This window comes from Bufo bufo, chromosome 5 (assembly GCF_905171765.1).
Source record: "Bufo bufo chromosome 5, aBufBuf1.1, whole genome shotgun sequence".
Classification (NCBI taxonomy): Eukaryota; Metazoa; Chordata; class Amphibia; order Anura; family Bufonidae; genus Bufo; species Bufo bufo.
In genome coordinates, this window is record NC_053393.1 from 505,444,789 (window position 1) to 505,458,558 (window position 13,770).

Genomic DNA, 13,770 nt, shown 5'->3' on the forward strand with positions numbered 1-13,770 from the left:
TATGTAAACTGCAAGGTAGCGCAATCCACATAGTACTCACTATGAAACGCCCGTACTAGCAGGCAGGCTGGCCAGTCACTCAATTCCTCACGCACATGCTCCTCCCACTTTGGTAATGAAGCAGGCGGAGCAGGCGCGTGAGGAAGTGAGTGGCCGTCCAGCCTCCAGAGCCTATTAGTACGGGAGTTTCATAGCGAGTACTATGTGGATTGCACTACCTTGCAGTTTACATATGAATACTGGTGTGTGCGGGGCCCGAGGTAATAGAGTACAGTGACTGTACCGGGCCCCGCCGAGATTTCAACACCAGTTGCCAGCCTCCACCCCCTGTATTGGGGTCACTATTTACCGTACACAGGGACACTGTTATGGGGGATATCTATGGATGACACATATATAGAATAATATGCTATATATGGTATTTGTCATCTGCAGATTCCCCCATAACAGTGTCATCCACAGATGCCCTCATAACAGTGCCATCCACAGATGCCCTCATAACAGTGCCATCCACAGATCCCCCATCAAGGTGCCTTCCACAGATCCCCCCAACAGTGCCATCCACAGATCCCCCCCATAACAGTGCCATCCACAGATTCCCCCTATAACAGTGCCATCCAAAGATCCTCCCCCATAACAGTGCCATCCAAAGATCCCCATAACAGTGCGTCATCCACAGATCCCCATAACAGTGCATCATCCACAGATCCCCTATAATAGTGTCATCCACAGACCACCATTAGTTCAAAACCCACCAAAAGCACACCTTTTGGTGTAAAATATTGTTTTTCTTATTTTCCTCCTGAAAGGGATTCTGTTAGCTGGATTTTAGTGACAGAGCTTTTAACATCATCACATCAGTCTGCTCGTTTTGTATTAAAATATACTAGTATTACTACCCTAAGTGTTGTCCTTTGTCTAGAAAATCGCTTTTATTAATATGGTAATTACCTGAGTAAGGTGCCCAAGGAGCTGTCCCTCTGGCCGTTGGTGCCCAGCCACGCCCCTTCTCCTGGAGCCCAGCACCGCCCCACTGCTAATTTATTCACTCCTCATTGCCATCTGGCGCATGTGCAGTGCGTGATGTGAGGCCGATTCCAGGCACTGACATGTGTATCCATAAGCTCGTGCATGCGCCGTGGATACACGTCAGCGCCTGGAATCTGTCTCACCTGACGCACTGCACATGCGCCAGACGGCAATGAGGAGTGAATAAATTATTAGTGCGGCGGTGCTGGGCTACAGGAGAAGGGGCACCAACGGCCGGAGGGACAGCCCCTTGGCACCTTACTCAGGTAATTACCATATTAATAAAAGAGATTTTCTAGATAAAGGACAACACTTAGGGCAGTAACACTAGTATATTTTAATACAAAACGGGCAGACTGATGAGATGATGTTAAAAGCTCTGTCACTAAAATCCAGGTGACAGAATCCCTTTAAATACCTAAGTGCGTCTTATGGGGAGGTGCGTCTTAAAGGGCAAAAAATACGGTATTTTATACAAAATCTGTTAAGCTTTGGTAAAAAAAAAAAAAGATTAAACATGAAAACCTGTGTTTACAAGCTTAAAATTGCAAATACTTTAATTACTTAGTTTGCTCTAGTTGCCTGCCACTAGAACCAATAGAAGATGATGTTACTATGGACAGACCATCATCTCAACTGTAACTGGAGCACCAAGGGACTGGAATAAGGTAGACAAATGTAGTGAACAAGTCTAGTTTGCAATTTTGAGTCCATATGTACAGAAACTCTTCTACTATAATTAAAGAAATTATCAGAATAAAAAATAAATTTTGCATTATAACAAAAACACTATGCATTGCCATCTGTTGAAAAAAGTACACAAAATGCCATAACGAACAGTCCTTGAATTCATAGGGTTCATTGTTGATGAATTTTCCCATATCACAGAATAGTTTCCTCTATTATCTCGCTTCCAATCTCTTTTTTATCTAAAGTTTCTTTAACCAGGGATACCAACGTTGAGACTGCTGTTTTGGGATCAAGTAGTCTTAGCAGGGGTATCCTCATGTTCTTCTCTTTGAGGATTCGACTCTGTAATGTCATAGCTGACATTGAGTCAATCCCTAGAGAACTGAGAAGAGTACTCATAGTGATGTCACTTGGGCTGACTCCTGTGAGTTCAGTAACTACTAACAAAATATAATCTTCACATGTTTCATTGTTACTATTGGAAGAATGGTTTTCTTTTGTTGTTTGCTCCCAACTACTCATGTCTCCTATTATCACACTGTAGAATCGTTTTTTTAATGCTGGAATTTCAGACATCTGGTTTTCATACATGGTTTTAAAGTTAAATTTGGCTATTGCTTGACTTGAATTATTTAGTTGAAGACAATTCTTCAGATTCTCATGAATTTCCACAATGCTAAAAAGAAGTGCTCCCTTTGCTTCTAAGATTTTATGCACATGAAGCTGATTGGTTAGTACTCCAAGATTGAGGCCACCCCAACTGATCGATTGTCCACAAAGGCCCATATTCCTTCTATATTGGCAGAAGATATCTAGGAAGGAGTTGGCAGCAGCATAATTTGCTTGACCTGCATTTCCAACAAATGAAGCAGTAGACGAATAGCAAACAAAATAGTCAAGTTTCATGTTTAATGTGGCAAGGTGAAGATTCACAACTCCATTGACTTTTGGGCTAAGAACTTTCTCAAACAGGGACAAGTTTAGATTTTGCAAAATCCTATCATTATAAACAACAGCACTGTGAAAGATGCCTCTCACTGGGACATTTGGAAATATTGATTTTATGAAATCAATGGCTTTTTTTTACTTCTGAGTAATGGGAAATGTCACATTGTATATTGATTATCTTGGTACTTTCTGTTTGATTCTGAATTTCTGCTATCTGCTGTTCTGTTTCAGAGGGTGGTTTTCTTCTGGACAGGATCACTATGTGGCCCCCACCATTATTCCCAATAAATTTCACTGTTTCAAATCCAAGACCAGTCAGACCACCCGTGACAATGTAAACAGCTTCATCTTTGAAGAGCATTGGATTGGGTGCTGACATTGGTATCAATGAGACAGTACTATTGTCTAGCTCAATTATAGGTAAGGACTGGGTGGTAAAGTAGCTGGTTTCTCCACTAAAACAGCCAGATTCTTTCCTTGATGGTTGGATCAAATGTTTTGGAATGATAATGGTGTTTTTTGAAGTAATGGAATAAAGCCACTTATGCAGATTTTTTGCATGCTTTTGTAAATATGCCTTCTGGAAAATAGCAGAAATATCAAGCAAGTGGACATAAAAATCTTGACTGCTAAAGTTCTTAAAATTCTTATGATCAGTTATAAAAACCACATCTTTGAGGAGTGGTAGTGCATTAAGAACTTCTCTAGAGACATCTCCTACTGTCGGAAGAATAACCATTGAAGTGCACTGCTTATCAACCTCCCTACTTCCAACAGATATTACAGTTTCCCATCCACTCTGTTTTGCTGTCTTGGACAAAACTCTGCATAAGACTGACTTTACATCAGGCGTTAAAATAGCAAGTTTAGACTTATTCTTTGCACGTGGTAGTTGATTGTGCAAAATTTCCCAGGCTAAGACATAGAATGAGATGCAAGGAGCACTTTTTATCACTGGAGCTTTTTTGACTAAGTAGCAAACATTTTCTGAAAGAGTGACTTTAGAGGTTGCTGTTATTGGATAGCATGCGGCAACTCGATCACCAACTTGAATTTTTTTAACACATTTGCCAACGGCAGTCACAATACCAGCAAAATCCAGAGCAACAAGCTCATGCTTATCACTAGTCAAAGAGTTCCAGTACAAAGCATTCCCATATTTCCAACTTGAAAGGCTAATAGGAAAATAATCATCTGTGTGGATGCAAATTTCATCAACACAAATCTCCAAGTCTTTGCTTTTAAGGTCAGATAATTTGTGATTGGACTGTTCAGCAGAAATGTTAGTTACTGTATAAGGCTCTGAAGTGTAAAGGGTGAAATTATCAGATTTCTCTAAAGAATCTATCTTTCGTGTTCTCCTTTCAGTGTCAGTGAAAATTATTTCATTGTCATAAACAGAGCCTTCATTAATCCAGATCTCTGGATGGTCCTTTGGGTTATAATTATGAAGAACCTGGGCTAGTGCCTTAACATCTTGGGGACTTGTGGAGCTAATGTCAATCAGCTGAAATGTTATGTCAGGTATTTCAAAGAGACAAGCTCTTGTCATTCCGACAAATGCAAATCCAGGGTTAATATTATCTACTGTACTGTCTACTGTTCTGAATGTCACTGTCCGGATAGAAGGCATAGAGGACTTTTTTCTCACTGCTAAAATCAGCTGTCTATAGATGTCACAGCATTTTGCTAGATATTGTGTAAGGTTACTTGAAATATCATCAGATACCCTTTGGATTCCCCACATAAACACAACATCAGTGCAGTCACTATTGAGAAGCTTTTGTGCCTGAAAATCTGAATCCCAGCTGTTGAATATAATGTAGCTAGGTTCATTTGGCATGTACTTTGATAATTTTTCACCTATTCCAAGAGTGTCAGAAAAAATCAACATTTTTGGCTCATTTTCTGGTATATGACTGGGTTGTGAACATTGTGTCCATTTAACTTGGTAAAAAGTTTTCACTTGTTTGTTCTCTGTTTGTTTTAGAAATGACAACTTAGCACTTTTTATTTCTACTAAAATTGAACCAGTGTTGTCTGCAAAACATCCACATAACTCAATGTACTTCTCTGTTGTTTTTATTGTTTTCATGTAGATGATCATTTCTTCTTGAAGAGGCTGTAGAATCGTTAAACTTCCAATGGATGATGGGAAGATTGCTGAGTCTATTGTTCTCGATCCCGCACAAACTCCCATTTGAAGAAAGCAGTCTAAAATGAGTGGATGGATGTGGTACTCATACATTGTTTCTCTGACTTCTTCACTCACTTTCACTCTGGCTATCCCTTCTTTGAGATCATTTCCATAATGAACATCACCCAGATGCTTGTAACTTTTCCCATATTCAAATCCAAGTGTAGAGAGCTGCTCATAAATCCTTTCAGTTTTAAAAATAGAGGTACATCTACTGAATATCTGTTCAACTGAGATTCTTTTTACTGTGTTTGCTATAGAGTTATGCTTTAGGAGTTGCCCACTTGCAAAAATGTGTGATGTTAGAACTTCAAAATGAGTTACTTTGCCTTCTTGGTGTAGCTTGATTTTCAGGTCAACAGAGTCTTGGAGAAGAACACAAGGGTTGGAAAATGTTACACTGATTTCTAAAGAACTTAAAGGTGGTTTAGGTTTGAAGCTCATAGATGCAGCTGCTAATCCAAGTTCTACATAGAATGCACCTGGAATGAGGGCAGATCCCCAGTTTGTATGTTCATAGACATAGGAAGTAATGGTTTTAGATACTGTACATTGGAAGTCGGTGAAATCCTCACTCAAGCTACGAATTAATGGGTGGTTAGGACTGAATGCTGTTTGGTTCCCTTGTCTAATTTTTTCATATCTGATATCTTGTTTGATGTGATCAAATTGATATCTTGGAATTATAGATGGAGATGATTTATATGCGTCAAAAACATTACACCACTCAGGATTGTATCCTTGTGTAAAAAGGGCAATCAGCATGGAAAAGATGGTCTCATACTCTTTATTGGGCTGTAAGGCAGGTAATACTGTTGTGTTGGGGCCTAACGTTTCAATTATGTTCCTTTGTAGTGCTCTCCGAGGGCCTATTTCAATAAAAAGAGTGTTTTCTTTATCTCTTGCTGAAGCTTCTATAGCTTGTTGAAAGGCAACTGATTCACGAATATTTTTAGCCCAGTAATCACCAGTGGTGAAATCTCCTTTGGATGCAGGCTTTCCGGTCACTGTTGATATAATATCAACATGAAAATCTTTTCCCTGTAAATCTCTCAACATCTCTTTTATCTCATTCAATATAGGATCCATCATGTGGCTGTGGTATGCAGCAGGGACATCAAGTATATGCAGAAATATATTATTTTCATTGTATTTCTTGGTCAGTTCCCCTTGGAGGTGTTTTATTGAAAAAGTGTCACCTGACAATGTGCATGAAGTAGGACTGTTATAAGCAGCAATACATACTTTTCCCTTGTATAACTGAATTATTTTTGATATTTCCATCACGAGTATATTTCCAACTACCAGCATAAGTCCCCCAACAGCTTTGCATTGCAGTGTGCTCCTATAATATATAATTTTTACAGCATCTTCAAGTGAAATAAGTCCAGAACAATGTGCTGCCGCAACTTCTCCAACTGAATGGCCCACAGTGCAGTTTGGCCTTACCCCCCAGTGTTTTAGGAGAGCTACTAATGACACCTGAATTGTAAAGAGCAACAACTGTGCCACATCTGGTCTTGAGAAATCATCAAACTCTTCCTGCAACAACTGCAAAACAGAAATGGAGGTGTAAGACTGAATCAACCTATCAACTGCCATACATTTCGTCCTGAACACTGGCTCATGTTCAAGTAACATCTTACACATCCCTTTATAAAGGACTCCATTACCACAGAATACAAACACAATATGAGGGCTGGATGTAGCTATAAGGGGGTATTTGCTCACAGTTTGTAACTGTTGATGCAAATGAGTTAATGAAGAGGCCATAAATCCTATTCGGTGTTTGTAATTTAAATGACTTCTCCTGCAAGCTGCTGTGTAGACCAGGTTCTCCAGAGTTAAGGATGTTGTGCTGCCTAATGCTATTTTTGTGTCTTCGATACACAGTTGAAGGGATTTGCTTGAGGCTGCAGATAATATAAATATGTCAACTGATCGTTTTGAGTGATATTTGGGATATTCTTGCTTATTTTGTTTGATAACAACATGAACATTAGTTCCTCCAAACCCAAAACAATTTATTCCTGCCATTCTTCCAAATTTGATGTCCTCCTGCCACTTTTCAGTTCTGGTTGGAATTTCTAGTTTTGATTCACCAATCATTTTGATGCCATTTTCTTTAGAATAATGTAGAGATGGAGGGATTATTTCATGATGCATCATGAGAAGAACCTTTATTAAGCCAGCAACTCCAGCAGCAGATTCCGTATGACCTATGTTTCCTTTAACGGATCCAATCTTTAGGGGTTTCATTCCATTCCTTTTTTTCCCAATGATATTTCCTAAGCTGGCAGCTTCTGTTGGGTCACCAATTGTTGTCCCAGTACCATGAGCCTCAATGTATTGAACAGAACATGGATCTATCTTGCTATAGATGTGTTGCAATACATATTCCTGCTGATCTTGAGATGGCCTTGTGATGGGTGATACTGAGTGTCCATCTTGGTTTATTGCACTTGCACTTATAAGTCCCCAGACTTTACAGTATTCTTCTTTAGCCTATGAAATGTTAAAATGAAGGAGATGTTACCAAGTGTTAAACAAAATATTCACAGCCAAATAGAAATGCGGACACGGATAATAGAATGTGCACCAAATGTCCAGTGAACATGATGAAAACAGGTGTCAAACCAAAACATTGGTTACTGTAGGGAAAGCAGTCATGATAAAGCATTATTTCAAGTGTAACTGCCATTTCAGGTAGTTTTTCAGATATTTTTAGCATGATTTTCCTCTGGAATCTTCCTGTAATTGTCATCTTTTTCAGGGGTTGTGGGCCGAGACTAGCTGTTTTAATGTATGTCCAGACATAGGAGGTGCTGAAACAGGAAAATCTTTTCCCTTACACTCTGCAGCGCAACCTCAAAATCCGCAGCAGTAATGAAGGACAATACATACCAGAACTAGCAGTATAAATGTGAATGCAGCAGTTAAGACAGTAAATCACTTACAAACCAGCAATACTCTGCAGCATCCCCTCCCTTCTCTTCCCCCTCCTCCCTCCTTTCTCCATAGACGTCTATTTAATCTGATCTTCCAGTGAGCAGGCAGCCTTTCTTCACTGAAGATAGGTCTGAACAGTGAATTATAGAATTAGGAAAAGAGGAGGGAAGCAGGATAAGAGCCTGATAAGAGAAGGAAGTAACTTTTCTATGAAAAAATAAATTAATTAAAATTACTTAATTTAAAGTGACGCGTAGGTGAAACATTAAAGTCAGGAGTCAAGTGTTGGAGCTCAATAAAAGTGATGTTGCTGAAGACTTGTAGAAAATATTGAGTCAGCCAACAATCCATACCTTTTTGAAAGGTTTTATTAGAATAATGCCGCATCCTTCTCCTCTTCCGTATCCATCTGCTCTATTAGAGAAAGGTTTACTGGTTCCATCAGCGGATAGCATCTTTGCCTTACAAAGAGAAACGAAGATGCGAGGTTCGATGATACAGCTGACACCACCACATATCGCCATCTCACAATCACCTTTTAAATGTACAGAAAGAAATACATGTATGAATTAAATCCTGTTGAAAAATAAATATACATATGAACAATACTGTCCTTATTTGTCACACGGAAGTGTTTCTGATCTTTAAAGTAAACGACCACTGACTTTAGGTGGGGCTAGAAAGAATGTTTTATGAAATCCTGAATGAGTTGCTAAATGGTCATGTGAGGTAGTTAGGTACGTCACTAATGCAGCTATGATGTGCAGTAGCCTCTGCAAGAGCTAAGGAATCCCCTTGGTGCTTGAACTGCCTAATTTGCATAACTATAAATGTCCACATATTTCCACAGCAATTCAAGCTAAAATGAAAAGAAAGTTCTAATTCTAATCATGCTGCATCACATTGTGGCCCTATTGACTTCAGTGGGTCTGTGGTCTCCGCATGTTGCAGGGAAGTACAGGGTGGGCCATTTATATGGATACACCTTAATAGAATGGGAATGGTTGGTGATATTAACTTCCTGTTTGTGGCACATTAGTATATGTGAGGAGGGAAACTTTTCAAGATGGGTGGGGACCATGGCGGCCATTTTGAAGTCGGCCATTTTGAATCCAACTTTTGTTTTTTCAATAGGAAGAGGGTCATGTGACACATCAAACTTATTGGGAATTTCACAAGAAAAACCATGGTGTGCTTAGTTTTAATGTAACTTTATTCTTTCATGAGTTATTTACAAGTTTCTGACCACTTATAAAATTTGTTCAATGTGCTGCTAATTGTGTTGGATTGTCAATGCAACCCTCTTCTCCCACTCTTTACACACTGATAGCAACACCGCAGGATAAATGCTAGCACAGACTTCCAGTATCCGTAGTTTCAGGTGCTGCACATCTCGTATCTTCACAGCATAGACAATTGCCTTCAGATGACCCCAAAGATAAAAGTCTAAGGGGGTCAGATCGGGAGACCTTGGGGGCCATTCAACTGGCCCACGACGACCAATCCACTTTCCAGGAAACTGTTCATCTAGGAATGCTCGGACCTGACACCCATAATGTGGTGGTGGTGGGTGCACCATCTTGCTGGAAAAACTCAGGGAACGTGCCAGCTTCAGTGCATAAAGAGGGAAACACATCATCATGTAGCAATTTCGCATATCCAGTGACCCCCTTAGACTTTTATCTTTGGGGTCATCTGAAGGCAATTGTCTATGCTGTGAAGATACGAGATGTGCAGCACCTGAAACTACGGATACTGGAAGCCTGTGCTAGCATTTCTCCTGCGGTGTTGCTATCAGTGTGTGAAGAGTGGGAGAAGAGGGTTGCATTGACAATCCAACACAATGGGCAGCACATTGAACACATTTTATAAGTGGTCAGAAACTTGTAAATAACTCATGAAAGAATAAAGTTATGTTAAAACCAAGCACACCATTGTTTTTCTTGTGAAATTTCCAATAAGTTTGATGTGTCACATGACCCTCTTCCTATTGAAAAAACAAAAGTTGGATTCAAAATGTCCGACTTCAAAATGGCCGCCATGGTCACCACCCATCTTGAAAAGTTTCCCCCCTCACATATACTAATGTGCCACAAACAGGAAGTTAATATCACCAACCATTCCCATTTTATTAAGGTGTATCCATATAAATGGCCCACCCTGTATAATAAGTTCTATAACTTGAATCATGGCCATGTGGTTTGCCAACTGTGAAATATTAACAATTGTGAGAATGCCCCCGAATTGCCTCTTGCATTCTCTAAGTGCAAAAGTACGGTCCATACAAGGTGGAATTTTTACCTTACCCTAGCAATATTCATAGCCATGGAAAAATCTGCTTTTAACACACAGTCATCGTACACTGTGCTGTAGATCTGACATTGATTCCACCCTGACAACCCGCACTCCCACGATCATCTGTGTCAGTGTAGCTTCGACCAGGGGCAGACTGGCCATAAACCTTACAGGAAAATTTCCCTTTGGGCCAGTGCTTAGTGGGCCACCCGAGCCCTCCTCGTGGCTACAGCTGGTTACCTAACGATCTGATGCTCTCAGTAGTAATTAATGCTTGGGGCATCCGGTACTGTACTTATGAGCCTTGCTGGTAACTGCAGATACCCTCTTGAATTGAACTGTACTGCACTGAGACAGCATTATTTTGTGCTGCACTGTGGTATTTGATTCTGCTGGGGTGGCATTGTGTTCTGCACTACGGTATTGCTGGCCTCAACTACTTCTGTTGTCCCTGCCTACTTCTGTGGAATCTCTGTCAATTTGGTCATGCCTACAACAAAGATCCTCTTTTAGTGTTTTTTCTGTGGCCACTTTAAGCTTCCAATCCCCCATTGGCTCAAGTACAGGAAGTCAGTGCTGGAACTATAGTTCTGTCCACACTCCTCTGCATGGTGCTTGTAACTTCAGCTCTGCTCCTATTCACTTCAATGGGAGCAGGGCTACAGTAACCAGCTCTGCCCACTTTACAAAGGATGGAGCTGTGTAGTTCAGACTCCGGTGCTACTCTGAAATAGCTGATTGTCTTGGGTGTGTGGTGTTGGACCCCTGGTGATCTGATATTAAGGACCTATGCTGAGGATAGGCAATTAATAGTAAAGGAGTGGGCAAACCCCTTTAGACTTTGCAAAATATTCAGTGGCTCACCTCTGCTGGATAAATGGGGGGATGCACTGCTAACAGATCAACCAAATGTCTGGTATAAGTGGAAATTACATACAAAATAATAGCAGGCACTGCCCCACCTGAAATAACCCGGTGCAGTACAGGCAGTAAAAATCTCAATGATTTATTAGTAAAAAAATAAATGCAATATATAATGTCAGCAGGGCCCTTTCTGTTATTAATTAATAAAAATACATGAAACAATTAATCATTTGTTCATAAAACACTCATTGTGAGATATATCATATCAGAGGAACATTCAGTCCACTGTTCCCTAGGTAGTCAATGCTGGGTGAACTGATAGTTCACAGCTATTTAGACCAGCAGGCTGCTTTCATATAAATCACACAATGTTTCCACTTGATGAAGTAGTATATAATAAGTCATATAAGAGCAATTAACTTTTACCACTTTCCATACAGAAGACCGCTTTGAAGTAGATAAAGAATATCTTCTTTTATGACCGGCTGTTAGTCAATGGATACAAACTTGTGGCTGATACGTGTCTCCCCCCTCCAGGCACTCCACGTGTTTTCCTCACTTAGCTCAGCGACCTCCAAGGCCAGTTCACAGATGGAAGCACAGAGATATGCAAGTGCTGCTAACAGTTGGAAATGCACAGATATTTACGTGCAAGCCATGCTGATCAGATGCGGGTCACACTCAGTATTCAGTGGGTGCATTTGCACGGGTATATTTAATCTATTTCATTTAATGCTTGTGTGTGTTGTTAAAAGATATCGACAGTTTCCACTATAACAGTGACATCTACAGCACCCCACCCCTTAACACTGAGCCCCCCACAGTGCCCTTTCCCTTATAATGGGACCTCCACAGCAGCCCACCCCCTTAACAGTGACATCCACAGCCCCCCACCCCTTAACACTGAGGCCCCCACAGTGCCCTTTCCCTTAAAATGGGACCTCCACAGCAGCCCACCCTCTTAACTTTGACCTTTACAGCAGCCTGCCCCTTTAACAGGGAGTTACACAGCACCCCATCCCCTTGACAGTGATGTCCACAGGGGCCTGCCCCCATAACAGTGACCTCTACAGCACCCTCCCCTTAACACTGACCACAGACTTAGGCTACAGTCCCCTTAACTGACCACCATTCCCGGCCCCCTTAACAGAGACCTCCACAGCGACTGCCCCTTTAACAGTGACTGCCACAGTACCCCTTCCCCTTAACAGTGACCTACACTGTACCCTGCCCCTTTAACAGTGACCTCCACAGAGCTCTGTTCCCTTAAAATGTGACTTCCAAAACACCCCACCCCTTTAACTGTGACCTCTACAGCACCCCACCCCTTAATATACTGACGTCCATAGTGGACCGTCCCCTTAGCTGTGACCTCCACCATTCCCTGCCCCCTTAACAGAGATCCCCACAGTGCCTGCCCCTTTAACAGTGAACTCCACAGCATTCCGCCCCTTAACACTGACCTGCACAGTGGCCGCCCCTTTATTAGTGACCTCCACAGTACCCCATCTCCTTAACAGTGATTTCCACAACACCCCGCTCCCTTAACAGTGGCCTCTACAGCAATCTGCCCCTTAACACTGACCTCCATAGCGGACCGTCCCCTTAACTGTGACCTCCACAGCAGCCTGCCCCTAGGGTAGCAGTCCGGTTTTAGGCTGGACAGTCCGGCTTTCAGACTCTCTATCCTCCGTCCAGCGCAGGGCCTGGACAGACACAGGGATGTCCTTTTGAACAGCTCACTCTGAGACAGCAGCACTGTGCTGTCTGAGCGAGAGCTGCAGGGAGAAAGTCACCCTCCCTCCCACCCCTCCAGCTGACAGAAGTTGATTTTTACCTTCATTTTTTCAATCTGCATGGGCTGCTGAGTGGGAGGGGTGTGGTCTAACCGAATCAGAGGCGTGGCGTAGCAGGACCTGGGGGCGGGGTTTTTAAGTCCGTCTTTTGAGGGTGGCCTGATTTGCCACCTTACCTGCCCCCTGAACTGTGACCTCCAGAGCACGCCGCTTCCTTAACAGTGTCATCCACAGTGCCCTGCACCTTCAAAGCTGAACTACAGCAGTGGAGAAAAATGGCTGGGTTGTTATGGAAACCTGGTGTAAAACTGTGTGTATGTGGAGACTAAGGACCTGCGAGCTTCTATTGGCTGATAAGGCTCATGTGACTGTGTGTATGGCAGTTGGGATATGAGTGAAAGGCCTTCAGGCTTCTATTGGCTAATGTAGGTCATGTGATGTACCATATTTGCATTTTTTGGGAATATCTCAGGAACGGTACGTGCTAGAGAGCTGAGACCTGGTCTAAAACCTTCCTGGGCAACCTGATGTAAAATGTATCTTAACCACCTCCGGACCGCCTAACGCACGGATGCGTCCGGAAGGTGGTTGATTTATTCCTCCTGGACGCATCCGTGCGTCATCTCGCGAGACGCGAGATTTCGGTCAGAGCCAGCCCGCGCATGCGCATCGCGGGCCGGCAAAAGTTAAAGGAGTATTTCGTCAGCAACCTGCCAGCCAATGATCGTGGCTGGCAGGTTGCTGATTTTTTAAAAAATCGAATCACAAGCCATATAACAGATCATATTAGTAAATATGATCTGTTATATGGCTTCTCTGCTCCTCTGCTGGTCCTTTTCGTCGGTTGGATCCAGCAGAGGAGCAGGCTTCACAGTGAGTAGCACCAACACTACACTTTAGCCCCAGATCACCCCCTGCACCCCAATTAACCCTTTGATCACCCCTTTGATCGCCCCTGTCAATCACTAGTAAAAGGAAAAAAGTGATCAGTGTAAACTGTCA

The 13,770-nt window shown here is 42.0% G+C and overlaps 1 protein-coding gene across 1 annotated transcript in view; it reads right to left on the reverse strand.

The window, feature by feature from the left end:
* Positions 1-307: 307 nt before the first annotated feature.
* The window catches only part of LOC121002804 (highly reducing polyketide synthase PKS6-like), a 71,259-nt gene continuing 57,796 nt past the window's right edge, over positions 308-13,770 (reverse strand). Inside the window, 4 exon segments of the mRNA XM_040434355.1 lie at positions 308-318; positions 1,619-2,817; positions 2,819-7,369; positions 8,167-8,348. Of these exon segments, the coding sequence (XP_040290289.1) occupies positions 1,912-2,817; positions 2,819-7,369; positions 8,167-8,348 (5,639 nt within the window). The 3' untranslated portion in view covers positions 308-318; positions 1,619-1,911.